Here is a 19,077-nt window from a genome sequence, read left to right as displayed (position 1 = left end):
TCTCCTCTCCTCTCCTCTCCTCTCCTCTCCTCTCCTCTCCTCTCCTCCATGACAGTATATCTCAGAACTGCTTTACATCTACTAAACTCATATGTAAAATCTGCTTCCAGTGAAATACTACTGGTGCAGTTCAATAAGTTTGTTATTACTGATTTTATTATCCAAGTTGCCTGTTTCCTTAAGAGAGCTAATAGTAATATCTGTCCTCAGTACTGGTTGTTGAGGAGTTCTAAGGAATCTTCCTAACTTCATTTCATGAAAAATCACATTTTAATTTTCTAGAAGTATATTTGGACTTGGATTTATAGCAGACCAACGTAAGTACACTCTACTTTTATGGAAAATGTATCACTGAAGAGGACCAAAGAAGATGTAAAGGCATTTGACCGTTAGTAAATTCCAAAAGCTAACCTAAGCTATGTGGTCATTACAGCCTTTTCCTCCTTTTTGAAAAGCACTTCAGTATTTTTCCTGTTAACAGTCTGGCAAAGTTGGTGCTTTGGTCTGCCACTGAGTGTGGAAATTATAGTGGAATAAAAATGTAACTGTCATACTCACAGCACATGCAATGGAAATGATAAGATTTTCTCACCGTTAAAACTTTTTATGTGCAATAGGTCCATTTTTCAGCGCTTTCCAGACCAATGATGATGTTCACATACAGTGAATTCATTTCACTTACTAAATCTTGTAACAATACTAGTTAAATTACATGAGTTATCTTCTACGTGCAAAATTATCGCTCTCAAATTGTGGCTCAGTGCCTACATTTATGGCTTTTGTAAACAAGCCAGAAACTCATTATTCCTTGCTGTTAAATCGTGCCCTGTCCAGTGTACCACCAGAAGGTAGGCACATCATTTATGTGACGTACAAAAAGCACTGTCTTCTAAATAGAAACTAAAAACAATATTGCTTCCCTACTGAAGACGTTTTCTGTCACATGTAAAAGTGAGAAAGAGTTACAAAAACTCATCCCCAATAGTCTACCCTCTGAAGAAATACCACAGTATCCTCTCTTCCCATCTTTTCTGCCTCTGTGCATGGCAGGGATTTGTTTTCCGTAAGCCCAAAGCAATTTTCCCCGCTGTAATTCATGTTTATGCTGACTGCAGAATTGCTCCAAGAGTATTGCAAATAGCAGCTTAAACACTGTTCAGCTCTGGAAATTATGATTCTTTAAACATGTCATTAATTCTCTAATTTTATGTATGGAATAATTAAGTAGAATCTAGTTTATCACTCCTATTAGTTTCACTGTTTAGGACATTTGCTTGCAAACAGAATTAATTTAACCTTCCATTTTATCTCTTCATCTTTTTCTTGCATAACAAAACAGATTCAAAGAGTAAGTATTTATTTTCTGGTTTGTTTCTAATAGTTTGAATGGGAATGCTGACAGCTTACCAATGTTAGTTTTTGAGAAGGGTGACTGGAACTCAGTGAGACTCGCTTCCTACACTCCAGTTTGGTCCTGAGCATCACGTGTGGCAAGGTGTTTTAGCGTTATTTGTATGGCTACCCTCCGTGTTTCATTAATGCATGCTAACACATTAAATGATGCCATCATGCACAATATAGCCTGTTTCCCAGAGAGGACAAAAAAAGGATTTCCCCGTGTATATTCCTCAAACAAGCAAGTGCACGTCAGACTGGAGTGCAAATGAGAAAGCATGGGTTTCATTTTCTAGATATGGACAACAGAATTTCTTTTTTATACAGTGAATTTATCTATGGGGAAAAAAAACAGGAAAACTGATGAGACAAAAACTCACCAACCAAATGCAATGAGAAAGGAGTTTCAAGTCTTAAAGTGAACTTTGCCAGGGGATGTTTAAAATCACAATCTCTGACACTTGAATGAAGCAGCTGATCAAAGGAGTGTATTCTCTCCCCTACTGGGCTTGGGCCACCAGTATAGATAAACCTCCTGATGAGAGCAGTGCCAGAGCCTGGAATTCCTTGCTGTAAAGTGGCATGCTGCAGGTCAGGAGGTTTCTGACCATGCGGAGCTCTGGGATTTCCCCAGGAAAGAACAGCTAATGGGGAGATGAAAAAGATGGGTAAAAACTCATGTTACCACTTCTGTTTAGAAGTTGAAAGGCAAGAATGTTTTGAAAACTTCAGCAAAAAAAAAACAAACAAACTAGACAAATTCACAGCTTCTCTTAGGTCTCAGTGTGCTTCTAACGAGTCCGTTTCTCCATCCCTACACGGCTTACCAAAGGCGACAGGCTGAGTGTGCTAAGACTGCAAGAATCCAGATGGCCCTACCGGCAGGCAAACCAGCAAGCTCTGCTGCCAATAACCTCTACGAAGAGCTTGGTGACAGCACCATGTAAGTATTCCTTGCCATACATCAACATGGTAATGACTGAAGCCATGACTCATTTCATAGAGATGTCACTTGGAGAAATCTTTCCTTTGTGAAGGGATATTTCTCCAGCTGCTTGGGATTCTCACATATCTGGAAAATAAGTAGAAGGACTCTGTAAGGAGATTTAGAAAAAAATTAACCTGCTAAGGGGGATTTCTCTTAGTGCAGAGGGGAATATCTAACAGGTATTAATTTGGCAAGAACTGAGGCATAATCAGATGGGTTTTTTGAGAGCAGCAGCCTTTGCTGTCATGGTGAGCCAAGATGGCTTCTTCATAGAAACCCATGCCAACCTTTTCCAAAGCTACTGAGTAAGCACATCGAGTAAAATTGCTGCTCCAAAACCCTCATTTGCTGTAGTATAAAATATTAAATTTGGTAAAGCGTTGTTTTATTTTCTTGCTACTTTTTTTTTTAATCAAAACCATTAAATATAAAGGAACTACCAGTGTAGAGGAACCACTGGCAGTGCAGTGCAGTGGATGCATCTTTTACCTATTACTTGCTCGTAATACAGTAATATTGCAGAGATGCCTACCCTTTCATGCTTCTGTAAATCTGAAGTTTATGGAGTCCAACAGGAATTTAATTTTCAGTATGGGAATGTGACAGCAGAGGAGAGCCAATTAATATTTGTATTATAGTAAGGGAGTGTTGCTGATAACTTCGCCACTCTTATTCTTCTATGTTTGTATTTTAAAAACAAATGACACTGAAGAGCGTAGCAACAATAATGCTTGGAGGCAGTGAGACAGAGCTACTGGTGTAAGTGAGGACTGCCAACTTCTGTATTTTCTGTCCTAATTTGTTTAGCTCCAAGTGTTGAAATGACAAAGATGCTGTGATTGATTTGATTAAACGTTAAGGAGGTGTGACAAGGCATGTAACTGCTGCTTTAACTCTTAGCCATCTGAAAGCAGTCTCTCAGTTTGAAATGAGGTGGGTTTTTTTTTCTGAGCTTGAGGTTTTTTATACATGGAGACGGGAACTGTACTGGCAGCAAGAACTGCTTCTCATAAATGCTGGATTCCCTCCTTACAACCTTTTGCCTCTGTGAAATGTTACAGCTTGGGCAGGAAGGGAGCATATATAGTCATATCTCTGAAAGTGGGCACTTCTGGTTGTGAACCAAATAGGATTACATCTGTACAATTACATATGCTGTGAAATGCTGCGTAGCATTCCTGCTTCTTTTGAACTGACAAAGTACTTGCTGAAACTAATGAATGACTTCTGCTGATTACAATGGCAGTGTTTAAATGCTGATAGTAAGTGGGGATTGAATGTCCCAGTGGTTGGATCTGTGTTTTGTACTCCAGTTAATGCCTTTGACTAAACCAAATCAAGCCTCACTGTGCTGGGCTATTTTGCTATTTTACCTGCAGAGATTTTTTATGTTTTAGTACTGAAACATATAGGTGTCAATTTGTATATTGTTTTTAAGACTTAGAACTAGTTTTCAGAGCACTGAAGTAAGACTGCGTATTTGGAATGCTTTTCCGTGATGGCTGTCATCCATTATTTTAAGGAACTGATCAAACACCTACTAATAGAAATCTTTTAAAAATAAATGAGCACTCTTAGGAGTTAAAAAATAATAATAAATCAGTAATACAATAAAAACAAGTACAATTAATCTTTTCTCTTTTTTTGCTGCCAATTATTTGATTTCAAGGCACAGGTATAACCTAGGAAATTATTCCTTAGGAAGTGTCTTTTACTAACTTTTAATATGAATTTTAGTAAAATATGTCTTGCCTTCAGCTGTCTTGAGAGTCATCTTTCATTTGCAGCACTGCCTTGTGTCTTGTTTTCTTAATTTGGTGTTTATAGCAAATGAAATGAAACCAAGCTCTTTAGTTTTAAATCTGCCTTGTCTCATAATTTTCGTTTTCCTCTGTCTGGATACGTAGGCATCAGTAAGTAAGCTCATTTCATTGTCTTAATATTCATAGCTACTAGAAATGCTAGTTTTCCTTTCCTTACTCCCCATAGAACCTTGCAGACCAAAACTCATTTTTTAATTGTCCATTGATCAAGTGCAGGAAAGACATTTACTGTGCAGTTCCAATATCTGTATGCCTCTTCATCCTTTTGTAGGAACTAGAAGTGAAATATGATTGCTGAACTTGAACGGTATTATTTCTAAAGCCAAATAGTCCCAACTGCTTAAATAAATAAAGTCCTGATTGCGTGCACAAAGATTTGCTCTGAGTTCGTGGACTTCAGATGTTATAATTGATGCAAGCAAAATCTTTCAGTCTGCTATTTGTAAATCCCTGCAAAGTGGGTGCTCATCTTTCAATTATGAAGATATTTATACTGGTGAGATGATGTTTTCATTGGTTAAAATACCTGTACATAAACAGAAGGTGATTTCAGGATCATCTCATCTGAGAGAGTACTCAGGTGAAGCGAGGAAGGAGCTGAGAAGCTTTTGAAATAATCCGTTCCAGTAGCATAAAGGTTATGTTATCTTGCATGAGCTTTCTACTGGAGGGCTTCCTTCAAGTTCAGAATCGTTTATTTCACTCATCTCTAAAGAGATGGAGGATGCTTGACCAATCTCTCAGTACACTGAGAATGAAGAATTAGTTTATTGATAGTGTGAAATCAATTATTTTTCATCCAGCTCTACACTTGAACAGTTATCTACAGCACATGATTATATTCTGTCCAAAGGCATAATGATTTTTGGAGAATTGCGGTGCTTGGGGAAGAGTTTATGCTGTGCACTAGTATAACTCTCTGTGGTTTTGCTGGTTACTGTTCATGAATAGGAAAAGTGAGCCCTTCCCTCAGATATCTACGTAACGGAACAGTCTGACCAAGAGGTCTAATTATACCTCTTCTTCCAACATTCATGTAGAAACGTGAAGTGTTGGAACTTTTCTATTACTCCTTCTTTTCGGAGGTTAACAGAATATGACTCAATTCTTTGTAAATGTGGGAGTTTTTAACTCCAATTCTCCAATTTAACTCCGAGACAGCTCAGAGTCCCTAAAAATACTTTCAGTGGTATTTTGAATAGCTTTTTTTGTGCATAGATATTATTACTCTCATGATATACTTTAGCCAAAGTTGCTTAAGAAAAGGTGAAGGTTTTCACTGTGGCGTTGAACACATGGGGTGACAGCAAAGCATCTTCCCTAATGGCAAAAGCAGTGAAGCTGCAAACAGATTCTGCAAAAGCAGTAAGGTAATCTTTACACCCCACTCTGCCACGGTGTCTCCTTACACTACTATGTTCTTCTCATTGCCAGTCCTGCAGATATATTTAAATTTTCCCAGAGAGCTTGTAGAGTAGGTGTCTGTTTTAAGACTGTTTTCTTACTTCCCTATGCTAGACAGGGATCTGTTTGGTTACAATTAATCTCTACATGGCAGCAATGGAAATGCTTTTTTTTGAGTCACTTTGACAAGGGGAATAGTCTGTTAGACAGTACAAGGGTTTCATTTTTCACTATAGCTGGAGCTGGCCAATATCTTGAATTTTTCACAGATTGAGGGGAAATAAGTTTATTTTCAGCTCCAGGTAAGCATTACTTAAAGCAGGACTCTGAGAGCACTCTTTTCTAGCAGCTAAACTGAGGATGCTGATAATGATATACTTCTCATCTTAAAACTTGCTCAGAAATTTGTGGTATTAGAGTGATTTGAGGAAGGTAGGTTAAAGAGGCTCTCCAAGGTGCTAGATAAATTCCAGAAAACAGTGATGCATTGTACTTTTGGACAATATAGATTTTTGGACAATGTAAATTAAGTGTAATCAAACTACAGGTGTTTTTCACACATTAATTGAAATTCATACACATACTGATACCTCTGCATCAATATATGCATTGTAAAAACAAGGCTGAGTGCTCGCACTGGCAATTCTTTAAAAATCAGTCTCAGAAGAATGATCAGGAGTGCAGCATGCGTATGTGCTGACTGGCTTCAGCTCCTTTTGGCTTACACCTTACAGCTCTGAGCTTTGGTTGAGCCTGGGGGCACTTCTGATTTCTCCTGTGGCCATGGCTTCAGGCTCATGTTGGCTTGGAGAACAGTTCTAATTCTATGAGTGACCTACAGGCACTCTGTAAAAGATAGCAGAGGCACACTTAATGGCTGCTTAATCATATACTTTTATACAATAGCGGAGGTTTGACACACAATTACAGAATAGGCTTACCTTAAAGATTCTTGTGAATATTCTGTGTTGACTGTGTGCTGTTTGGCACATTGCCACTGTCATGTCAGTGATGGAAACGAATAAGCTCACAGAACGACTGCACAGAAATACTAGGTTGCATTGGTGATTTGTATCACCGTGTAGACAGGATACAGTACCAACCTTGATGCTTCCAAAATCTAAGGTTTTGTAGAAGATGTCACCAATTTCCAAACTTATGGAGTACACCGAAATTTGTTTTAGTGTCTCCTCTGCAAGTTCTTCCTCCCTAATGAAGATGTGAAAGTAAATGTCTTGCCCAGTAGTCTAGTATATTTTTTTTCTGTTGGATAGTTGTAGTTTGCTGGAAGTAATGTTATGGCTGTGATTCATATCATAAGTTCTTTTTTTCTCTCTCATAAAAATCTATGTCCATGCATGTTTCCTTACATGTGATTATCTTCTTTTCTTTCAAGTCTTTTTCTTCTCTACCATTTCCAACAAAGCAGGGGAAAAAAGTCAGTCTTAGAAGAAGGAGATCGGCAGAGAGTTATAAGCAGCTTTGCTTCCCGTGCCATTGAGGCTCACAAGCAATCTAATATCAATGGATCATTGAACAATAACCTCCCCAAATCTTCAAGTAACATTACTTTCTTATCTGATGAGAACCCACTAACTACTCAAAACCCATTGTATGTGGAAGGTGTCACTCAGAGTCCTGCTGCTGCTGGGTTACTGCGGAAAAGAAGCGATGCTCTAGATACTCTTTCTCCTATGCAGTTAGTCTTGAGAGATGCCTCTCTGGGAGGCAGTCACCGTGCGTGGACAGTACCAGCTCACGTTACTAAGAGACACGCGCCTGGTTCTCTGAGCAGGCCGGTTATCATGGACCCCATTCAGTGGCAACAGGAAAGACTCAAAGCAGAGAATGAAGGAACTGAAAATCAGCATAGTGCAGTTGATATTAGCAGTCCGCTATTTCAAAAATTAAGTGGCCCCACATTAACTGTAAAAGAGAAGGCAAGACAATTTGAGCAGCAGGCTTTGCAGGAAATGAAGCAAGTGAAATCTCCTGATGTCAAGTCCACCCGTTCACCAACGCACAGCATCTGTTTGCAAGAAAGAGATTACATGCTAGAGCAGTCTCCTAAAAGCATGGTTGCTTCTCCTTGCCTTCGCTCTTCTCCTCTGTCCTCTCCAACACCTTGTGAAGTAGTTGAGCCAGAGCCCTCTGCGGTCCCCTCTGTAATCATCACTCACCATGACTATCCTGAAGAACATTCTCCTCCACCAACTCGCAAGCCAACTCCTCCGTCTTTTAGGATAAAGAAACCTGTTTGCCAAAGTTTTCTAGCTCCTCAAACCAAAGGAGAAGCTACAGAAAACATTCCAGACCCACCTAAAACTCCCCCACCCCCTCCTCCTCTTCTGCCTCCTCCACCTCCATCCCCTCCTCTTTTGCCACCCCGTCCTCCAACTTTGCCCCCTGCTTCTCTTCCTTCTTCTTCATCTCTTCCCAGCACCCAACACCTCTCCCCCACAAAGCATTCTAAATCCCCTGCCAAACAGCCAGCTGTACCACCACTGGCCACAGTGCCAGAGCCACCTCCCCGTAGGGAGCTGAAAGGCATTCTTAAAAACATTCAGAATTTAGCAGCAATTGAAAAGTCTGTGGCCAATATGTACAGCCAAATAGACAAAAACCACGTTCTGCCCAAGCACATCTCTAAGCTCAAACCAGTTGCAACACCAGAGCTGCCAACTCCCGAGGCTGCGGCTGAGCACAACCAGCAGAACGGCAGCTTGAGCTGTGTTGTGGAGGAGCTCGAGAAACGCTTTCCGTCTCAGTCGACAGCACTGTAATATTTTCGGTTTAATGTTTTCTGCATGTACCATTTTGAGCACGATGACTCTAATGCAGCACATGGTATCTGCCTCAGACTCTAGAAATGCACATTTTTTTTCCATTTCTCTGCTGTCTCTTTCTACTCCCTACCTAATCCTGAAATGGAAAGACTTTATGTTACCTGTTCACTCAGAAATTTGTAATGTGTCATTGGACAAGTTGTTCTCTCAGCACCGTTCAATGACCTTGGTTCTTAGTCTGTTTACCTAAAAGTCTTGGGGAAAACTGTCCGTTTGTTCACAACATTCAGCCAATGGTGGCAGAGGGTTTGATAACTGCTTTACATTAAGCTGCCCTCGCTGTGGGTAATACCAGTAAGCAGAGGGATTTTTCTGTAGCTGTAATGGAATTCCGTGCTTTGCACATAAGATGTACAAATGGGAGGAGTCTAGTAGTCCAATGTTGGGTGTCAAAGAAAGCGAGTACTGGTAGCAAGCAGGCTCAGCAATAGTGAGCCAGAGTTGTTACAGTAATGCATCTTTACATTCCGTGGGAGATGGCACAGTGCTCTGCTATGCTGGCATGCTTTCTTTTAGCTCACATTTGCATTTCCCAAGGCAGAAGAAGGGTATTCTCTTGATTTGTTGGTAAACTCAGCTGTTTTCCTTTGTGTCATTTACATCATGCCTTCCATTGCATTTTTTATGTTGTAACTGCATGTTTAATGTTTTTATTTTGTAAATGATTTAATGTACAAAGCTTTTTTTTTTTTTTTTTGCACGTTCATGTTGTTGACATCTCTTTTTAACTGTCATGCTATGGACTACACAGCTAAAGCATCCAGCTCATCTTAAGACGTAATAAAGTCATTCTGTTTAGTGTCACCAAATGAAGGTTTCTGAAGTACTTGCAAAAATCCCTGTAATTTACCTACTGGCTTTTTTGCTTCCAGTCATCTAAATCACACTTTTACATTAAATTTGTGAATTTTACTCAATTAGCTTGTCCTTTGAACAAATGGTAAGTAAAAGCAATTTGGGCATTTAAATGAATGTTAGGTTGGTTCAACTTGTCAGTATTATTTTGTTCTTTGCCAAAATGCAGAATATACTTGTTTAAAATGACTATTAAAAAAGAAGAAAATAAACACTGAATAGGCAGGTATCACAGAATGAAGAAATACTGAAAACCACTTCAATATCAAATGTTATAATTCAGAGCAAAAAGATAATTATGTCTGCAGATATACTCATCGTTTCCACGGTGCTTGGCTTTTTTTTATTTTCTCTTTTTATTTTAAATCTGCAGTTAGGACATGTGGAGGGCTGTTTCAGTTGGAAGCTGTTGAAGGTGATTTCTCTTTCTTTGTCCCAGAGCCAAACTCCATGAAGTCCATCATACAACTTTCACCGACTTGAATTTTAGAAGCAGAATTTTTCTGTGCCTTGTGAAATCTGTGCTCTTGTTGGTCTAGACTGTAATTCCAAGACACGTAATGAACAGGAACAGAAGCCAAATGTGTGAGGGGAACAATTATCTATCACAGCATGTTTGCCATAACAGTCTGTATAATTTATGAGATTCACCTATGTATGTTAGCTGCCCATAGTGCTGAGTTTTCTGAGTGGCACAGCAACAGCAAATTGTCAAAGTTAAGCAGCTCTTAGAGAAGTGTTGAATATTTAAGTGCCAGAATTAGAAGAATTGGTGCATACTTGTATTACCTGCTTCTGTGTACCTGCTGTGGTTCAGTGAGATAATTGATGGTCCAGAGTTGAGCATGGGAAATTGTTGTGCTGAGCATGTTCACACTGGATCAACTCTTACATCAGAAATGTGTATTTAAGTATCCAGCTCCCACTTCAGACCCATGGCAGATACCTCTGTGGTGCTCATCACACCAACTAGTGAAATATTAGACAAACATGGCCTAATTTTGCAGTGTGTAGTGTCACGCAGTGGATGTGCAGATGCTTAGTAATTCACAAGGTAAACTTCAAAGATTGTATGTATTTGTGGTGTTCCTTAGGCAGAAAGGTTGGACATCATGCAAAAGTCCCTTTTTAAATATTTAGTTTCATCCAGTCAGTCTCAGAAGAGCCTGTGGGGGTCATTGTAATCAGCTCTTCACTAATGAGGAACACCTACTTTCTCTCATTAATGAAGCCCTTATTAATCTGAAGAGTTTATGAAACCTAATTTATTTTTGTCTACAATCAAAGCAACCTTGGTTCTCCTGCTGGTTTCTTGAATAGCCTTTATTAAAAATAATAATAAAAAGAAAGAATTGTATTAGACTGGGAAAGAAATTGTACCAATAGCATGTACTTTGACCCATGCCAGGGAAGTTCTGTCCCATAGAAATGTCTGGATGCACTATAAGGTGTAACAGTATTCCACTTGACAAAAAATTGACCATATATAGGCTTACTGACCCCTTCTTGAGATGTCAGGTTTGGTTAATTGCCGACAGTTGTGATCCTTGATAAACCTCTGGTCCTTCTATCTCAGCTTGACCAGGGTGAGTTATGAGGGACAGAGATTGCATCTGTAGAGAAAACTCTTCCTCCCTTTGAACTGTTTGCAAAGCTGAAATCTAGCGGTAATGTATCATTGCTTACCTCCCTTTCAGATTCTTTTTCTTTTCAGGTTTGAGTTATGAACTGTGGGAAATCTCCATTTTAAAACTTGGGACAAATTGATAAGCAGTTGCTTCCACTGATCAGTAGCTGCAGTATTTGAGTTTTATGATCCTTTTCAATGTGAAAACAGATAAAAAGTATGAAATAGCAAAAGCATGGTGGGATGCCAGTAATTGGGAAAATTGTTGCTTTAGGCAAACCACAATTCCATTAACTCATGATAGCAGCGTAGTCCTGTGAAAGGTTGCCACATTTTCTACGTGCAAATTCATTCCTGTTTCATCTCTCATACAAAATACCATGGGTGTGCAGTAGCTGGCGTATGATCCTACATCCTACAGGGGTAGCACTCTTGCTTTCTCTCAGACTGACTGCCGTGGAGTCTTGACTGCTCATGTTTATCCAGAAGCAATTCCTCCCTCAGTGGAGAGACACTTTAAATTCCTTCCAGGAATCCAACGATGTCATTTTGACCTTTGCCTTTTTGTCAGAATAGATCCTTGTGCTGTATTGAGTGAATGGACTTTTTTTTTCCTTTCCGTTTTCTTTTTTTCCTAATCCTGACCACACAAAGTTATAAATAAGTGAAATATAAGCAATTCTCAAAATAGAGTGTTATGCTACTTTTAAGACAGTTAAATTGCAAACTAAATTATAGATCCTTGTATTAAAACTTTAATCTGCAATATAGTGGCTACTCAAGAGCAGTTAAGATTAATAAGTTTACTTATCTTCTGTGCAACACAAGACCTTTTTCTGAAGATTGCTGTGAGAGATAGGGAAGCTAAATACAGTGTTGCTCATGTGGGCTTTGAGAAGTCACATATCATCTTGTGATCTTCATTTTGGTTGTGCATTAGTTTCATATTATATGGGCAGTAGCATTAATGTAATGCTGATAATCAATTCCATGTGTTGAATATTAATAGGAATTTTTAGAGATAACAGTAAAGAATAGTAAGGACTTGTAGTCTGTTCTTTTTTATTTGCTCAAGTGTAATTAATGGACTCCTTGAGACTGCTGGCTATGCAGTATGTTAAGTTCAGCATACTTCTGAACATTCATTCTTTCCTTCTTAAAAATAATAATAATTAAAAAAAAAAAAACACAACAACAACAAAAAACAGAACACAGTGATACAAAGACTTAAATTGCTGTTTGCTGTTCTTAATCATTTTAATTTTCTGGCACAAAATGTGAAGATACAGACCTCGATAGATGTAAGTGCATTTGTCACGCATATGAATGGCTCCAAGAAAATGAATTCAAATAAGCAAAGATATTTCCAGAGATCAACAGCACAAAGCCTGTGGCACAATAATCATAGATAGCACAAATAATACCACTCCTCCCCCGCTGAGCAAGTGTTAGGAAATGTGTAATTATGATAATAATGTAGTTAAATTACTAATAGAAGCTTCAGGCCAATTTCTAGCAAGTCCACCATAGATAAGTCCAGAAGTAGAAGAGGAAGTGTTTCACTGCTTAAAAAAGGTATGTGTAATAACAGTCTCTTTGTAGATGGTCATTCCAGGTCTTGGAGACAACAGAGAAGGTGACATGTCAGGGCATCTTCTAAAAACAGAAGGAAAACCAAGCCTGTGCTCGTTTAACTTTTATTTACTCCACTCCCCTTTGCTGTGTTGCACTGGGTGCACTGGCACTCTGGCTTTTGCAGGTTAGGGATTTCTTCTCATTCATTTGCAATCTTAAGCAAAAATAGATCCCAGAGATTCACTAGCCTTCCTCCTGCAACATTTTGTATGTGCAGAGCAAATCTAAAGACAGACATGTTTTGTATTGTAGATATGCATTTCTTTTCTTGCTAGTAATATTTCTTGTCACATTATCTTTTCACCTCTCTCCAGAAAGAATGCCAGTATGCATCTTTGTAGAGTCAAGCAGAAGTATACTAATGTATTTCTTTTCTTTTTCTGACCTCAAGGCGAGGATATGCACAGCAAGAGGTAAGGCTGTTCCTGCTTACATTTAAATTACTGCTTCTATCAACATACTTCTTCCATACAGCCTGTGTTGTGAAACAATGGATGTTTTAGAGGCCAAAGTGGTTCAGAAAGACTGGATGCATTCAGGAGGCATAGATGCACTGGCAGATGGCTGGTAAACACTGTGGCACAAGCATAACCTTCAGGATGGAAGATTGCTGCTTGACAGACTGCCAAAAGGTTTCCGAGGGAACTGCCTCCATTGCTTTTCATGTTTTAGAGCCGCAGGTCTCATCATCTGCTATAGCCCACCACATGGGCTCAGCATGGGCCTTTTCTGCAACCCAGTGCTGTCTGTCCTCACAGCATCTTTGTTCATAAAAATCATAGAATCAGAGAATCGCCAACGCTGGAAAAGACCTCCAGGATCATGCAGTGCAACCGCCCACCTAACACCAGTATTTCCCCACATAGAACCATAGAATCATTTTTCTAGCATTGAATAACATGGAGAATTTTCTAAATGAACTCGTTCAGTAAGTTCTCCAAACTACATCATAATGGTTGATATTTACTGATTAGTACTGATTAATCTTAGGATGTGCCTCTGGTGTCTGCTGCTCCTTAGTGGGTTTACAAAATGCAGATTTATTCTGTTGTACTCTGATTTGTCTTCCTTTTGCAAAGCTGATTAGTATCTCTTAATTCAGATACAGATCTTACCCATCTCCTACAGTTCAGCTTTGGCCAAGCAACTTGGCTGAGACAGTGCCCCCCAAATTTTCAGTGGAGGGTTGTTCCAACACACATGATGCAATTGTTTTCTTGGGCTCTGACAAAAGTTTTTGAGTTGAATAATTTAGAGAACCACCACATAAACAATCAAATTTTGTATTAAGTAAAATAAACAGTGCACTATGAAGTCATGTTACCATAGGAGGTGCAGAGCATTTTTGTAGTGCTTGCTGAATTTGGAGGTATCCAAGTACGAAATATTGTGAAGGATCTTGTCTTAAGATTTCTTTCTTTATTGTTGCTGCCTATTAATACCCTCTCTTGCTTTCTTTTATAGCAACAGCAGTTGCTGAGACCTTCTCTTCTCAGGCCAGAGGTACCGCTATTTTTCATGTCTTAATTATTTTAAATGTCTTTTACATCATTTCCTAATCAAAACTCATCTTTCTTCTTTCCTGTTGTATTTTTTTTTTTTCCTGAGTGTCCTAGATGAAAATGAAAGTCGTATTGTTGTTAACACCTCAATACAGTTTTCGTTAAATACCTGAAACGTACTGCAGTTTGATTTTTGGCTGCTTGTGAACTGAACAGATGTGCACTTTGCCAAGCAAAGAACCGGCTGGACTACCAAGCCCCTGGTGCACTGTGCAAGGAGTTAAATTCAGTTGGCAGCTGGTCACAAGTGGCATTTCCCAGGGCTCAGTACTTCGGCCAGTTTGTTTAATATTTTTACACACAATCTTATGAGGGGATCGAGTGCCCCCTCATTAAGTTTGCAGATGACACCAAGCTGGGTGGGAGCGTCCATCTGCCTGAGAGTAGGAAGAGATCTCTCTGCGGAGAGATCTGGATGGGCTGGATCAGTGGGCAGCCTCGTCCATTCAACAAGGCTGAGCGCTGCACTTGGGTCATAACAGCTCCCAGGGCTGGGGAAATGTGTCTGAAAAGTTGCTAGGCAGCAAACGACCTGGGTGTGCTGGTTGACAGCTGGCTGAACACAAGCCAGCAGCGTGCCTGGGTGGCCAAGAAGTCCAATGGCATCCTGGCTTGTATCACACATGGAGTGGCCGGCAGGAGCGGAGAGGCAATCGTCTCCCTCTGCTTGATATTTTGAGTCTGCACCTCAAGTACTGTGTTCAGTTCCTTGATATCCAGCCGCGCTCTGTTTTTTCAAATGTCAGTCAAGTGATAATTGATTATTATACCTGGAGATGAGCTAAGCAGTTGGCTTGCCAAGATAATGAAAGCATTAGCACACTGCTGTGAAGTGATGGGTTATTAATGCGGCACTTTCAAATCTTTTAGACCCTATGTCATTCCCAGAATAAGCAATAGAGCAAGTGTAACTTTCATGAGGCTTTGTTGACAAGCGGTGGAGAATGGTGACAGTTTCTACAGCCATTGTAAGCAGCAACAAGATGTTCAGCAGCAACTTGAGTTTAATTGGGCAGGGTATTTTCCCCCTTGGAGGTGTGTGATGGGGACAACATGCATCCCTTGTCAAAACCAAAGCCTTGGTGCTCTTTGTTGTTATTGCAGTGCAAGGACATTCCATGCAGCAGCCCAATGCCAACAGCATGTGGAGAGAACTTAAGAACACACTGATGTTGTTGTAGGACACAAACATTAAGAAAGAAACCTGAATGAAGAGTATAAGTGAAATAGCCCTAATGTTTGAACAGGGATTTTTTCCATTGAGAGAGGCTCAAGAAATCACACTTCATTAGCGCTGAATCCAGTTCAGTGTCAATATTCAGCTGACTTAGAGCAGTCACTCAGAGTGAATACACCACAGAAGGGGTCATTTAAAGCTTGTGTTGACTTGTCTTTATGGATCTTGATGGTTATCAATGTTCTTTATTAGTTCTTTTGGGGTTGTTGGGTTTTTTGTTTTGGTTTGGTTTTTTTGCACTTTGTTCTTTGTATCTTTTTCATATGTCATTCTGTGTGTGACTGTGCCTTCAATCCATGTTGCTCTTTTGACAGGAGTTAAGTATGGAGTCTGGAATTGACCCAGGGCAGGAATACTATGGTCAAGATTACTACAGTTATGAGCATGGGTATATTTTTATTTTTCCTTTATATTTCAGAAATGCTGCTTTTCAAGGTTGGTGATGTTTATTATTACAGCACCTGATCCGTAGTCTTTCCTTCACCCCAGGATTACTTTAATCTTTGCATCCACGACTGAATGTGCTAATAACAAAACTCACTTCTTGAACCTTAAATGGGTGTTGTATAACTCAGAGATTTTTTAGGAAGCTAATTTTACCTCAGAGCATGTAGCCCCTGGTAGTCATTAAACATTTTTACGTTCACTTTTTTATTTGTGTATATCTGTTGTCTTGGAAATGAATTTCCATCAAATAGCCTTTTTGTGGCTCACCAGTCTGAGTTCAGCAATACTTCTCATAGTTCTCAGCCAGCATCAGGCTTTCTATATTTACCTAGAAAAATGTCATTCTGCCTTGTTTGGATAAATCCTGTTTGCCTGCAGTCAATTCAGAGATTATTGAATTTTTTTCAAGATTGCAAGGATTCTCCAGAACCAATCCCCCAATGAAGTTAAAGAAAAAATAATCAAGTACTGTGAAGTAAGGTTATTGCACTTGGGAGATTCTGGAGACCTGGCAGTTTGAGCTTCCTCCAGCTGTAGTGATTTATGGCTGGTTCCAACAGGAGCAGGCTTCAGACTGCACTACTGCTAATATAGAAACAAGAGCAAAAATTAAATGTCCTTCTTAACGGTAGAGGGAAAAAAAAAGATAGCAAGTAAAGAAATTAATGTCCTTTAGGGATGCGTATGTGCATTTGCTGCTCGTTGTGAAGACGTGCATGAATACACTAGTGCGTGTCACAAAGAGCTGGTGGTGTTTTTGCCAGGTATGAACTGCCTCAGTATGGGAGCCGCCGCCGCTTGCTGTCTCCTTCGGGGATGTATGATGAGTACGGGGAAGTCATGGTGGAGAACGATGGTGGCTACTACTACAGCCCACATGGGCCAACAGCAGAAGAGGTAAGCATCTCTGCCATGTTGATTCTCTCTCTCTGCAACAAGCTCAAGCAGTTGTAAACCTTATCAAATGGAATTTTTTTTTAATGGATTAGAGTATTGGGAATATTGTATATAGACCAAATAATCAGCTCTTCCAATCCCAATTATCGTTTGCCCTTCAGATGACTGCTGACGTTTGCATCGGCACCTCTTTTCCTTCTTATAGAAACAAAAAAATAATTGCAGAGTTTCTTTTAATACGCACATTGCTTTTCCCCTTAATGTAGATTTCTACTTCAATGAAAGGTTCACGTAGCCTTAGGTAATTCCCTTTTATATTGTTAACTGAAGGGAGTATTACTAATATTCAACCTATAACTGGTGATTTTCCAGTGAGAAAATCAGTCACCTAAATTAATTTAACATAGAGTTCACAACTGAATGTAAAGAAAATTTAAAATGTCAGTAGCAGCCAGAAGAAAGGAGATGAAATTGTTCACTTTTTTATTTAATATTCATAATTACTAGATTTTTAATCCATCACATGGGTTTTAATTAAATGAGAAGTGATAACATTTATGAGCCAGTCTTTTTCTCTTTTGCAAGGCAAGGTAGTTGTGCTTTTGCAGCCTCTTCTGAAAGTTAAACTTTCCCCACAACTTCGGTGAGAAGCTATTTAGAACACATTAGTTTTGGTGCTGGAAAAAAGTGTTGCATTTGTTCCTGATGATTTACTTTTGGGGGTACAAGTTTTCATAGTAACTATCTTTCCAATTTTAATCAAGTTCCATTTTCGTAATTTGCAGGGAATGAGTCAAAGCAGAGGTCCTTCAAGCAGAGGTATAAGCCAGAGAGCAGGGGCTCAAATAGAAGGTAGACCTTTAGATGGTGGGATGGATCTAAGGCATGGCTCTGGAAGAGCATATAGAACCAGCCAGGGAAGGAGAAAACTAAAAGCGGTGATGCATTTAAGTCGTGTAGCAGTCAGTGCTCACAAACCAGTAGGAAGAAGTGAGTCTGCTCGTGCTCCATGGAAGAAAGCAAAGATATTCCCAATGATTCTGCAAAAAGTGAAAGGCACTAGGAAAGATTCCAGTTATGCCAAGTTGATGTCAGCTCGCCAGGCAGATGGTGAGAAAAGCATGATTATCAGGGGAAGCTACTTCCAGAAATCTACAGATGACAGACCTTCAATGAGAAAGCTAAATCATGTGTTAAAACGCATTAGTGTCTCCAGAAAATTTCAAGAACCTACTAGCAAAGATGCAGTGCAATCAGGAGGAAAAGAAGAGGAAGAAAGAGAAGAAGCAAAGTCAGGAGTTTCAATAAGTATCACAGCAGAGAGTGAACATGAGGAAAGTGATTATGAAAAGAAGAAGAGGAGAAGAAAATACAGTTCAGATGAGTCGTCTGCAAAGAGTAGTAGCTCTGGGTCAGAGTCAGAAGATAAAGACTATCTGACAGTAACTCTGGACCAAGATGAAGCCACTGAAAGTACCGTGGACTCTGATGAGGAATCTGGGCATGATATTGGGGATTCCGATGAAGGCTCTGGATCCAGCTCCAGCAGTGAATCAGAGGAGGACTCTTCTGAAGAGGACGGTGATGAGGAAGAGTCTGACAGCGATGAAGACGATAGCCTTTCACAGAGCTCCTCTACACAAAGTTCATTCAGCAAATCAGGAACCAGTGACTCCAGCAGCAGAAGAAGTACTGGAAGGTCAAGTACGAAAAGTAGGGGAAGTAGCTCTCGTGGCAGAGCAAAGCGATCCAGCCAGAAATCAGTCAGTTCGAACACATCAGGTACAAGCTACAGGAAGACATCAGGATCCAGTTACAAGAGCAAAACCTCCTCTGCCAGCCTTGAAATAGAAGACACGATAGAAGAAGTTTCAGAAGAAGATGAGCAAGCAGATATGGAGCACGTCAGTGCAAGTGCTGATAAGACAACAGATAACACGAAGAATAAGACAGTTTCTAAAACATCTGCAAATGCAAGAAGTGCTAAAAATGCTGCTAAGGAAGAATATAAGAGAAGAAAATCAGGTGTTAACAGTGGGGATAATGGGGATGAAAGTGCAGAAGAGGTTGATACAGATGCTAGTGACAAGAAGGAAGCTGTCAATAAGAATGGAAGTGAAATCAGTGTTAATTCCAAAGGTACTGGGGGGATAAAAAGTACAGCTAGTGCCACTTCTGGCAAGACTACTACTTCCCCTGATACTGAGACTCAGAGTTCTGACATCAACGTGAAAAGAAAAAAGATAAAAAAGGGATCCCAAGAGCAAAGTCAGTCTCAATCAGATGACACCCTTGACACTGCTGTTACAGAATCTGAGACTGCTGGTGATTCTACATCCTTTTAAAAAGGAACAACAGTAG

The 19,077-nt window shown here is 39.7% G+C and overlaps 1 protein-coding gene across 1 annotated transcript in view; it reads left to right on the top strand.

Moving 5' to 3' along the window:
- PCDH15 (protocadherin related 15) overlaps nucleotides 1–19,077 on the top strand; it is a 383,291-nt gene that overhangs the window by 358,664 nt on the left and 5,550 nt on the right. Inside the window, exons 31-36 of the mRNA XM_042862789.1 lie at nucleotides 2,228–2,338; nucleotides 12,965–12,986; nucleotides 14,038–14,076; nucleotides 15,687–15,760; nucleotides 16,584–16,716; nucleotides 17,502–18,944. Of these exons, the coding sequence (XP_042718723.1) occupies nucleotides 2,228–2,338; nucleotides 12,965–12,986; nucleotides 14,038–14,076; nucleotides 15,687–15,760; nucleotides 16,584–16,716; nucleotides 17,502–18,944 (1,822 nt within the window). The remainder of the gene's footprint in view (nucleotides 1–2,227; nucleotides 2,339–12,964; nucleotides 12,987–14,037; nucleotides 14,077–15,686; nucleotides 15,761–16,583; nucleotides 16,717–17,501; nucleotides 18,945–19,077) is intronic.

The sequence above is a fragment of the Lagopus leucura genome, unplaced genomic scaffold, assembly GCF_019238085.1.
Source record: "Lagopus leucura isolate 7727_CA_CO unplaced genomic scaffold, USGS_WTPT01 Super-Scaffold_739, whole genome shotgun sequence".
NCBI lineage: Eukaryota > Metazoa > Chordata > Aves > Galliformes > Phasianidae > Lagopus > Lagopus leucura.
Note: the sequence above shows the minus strand (reverse complement) of the source record. Positions and strands in the feature narration are given on the sequence as shown.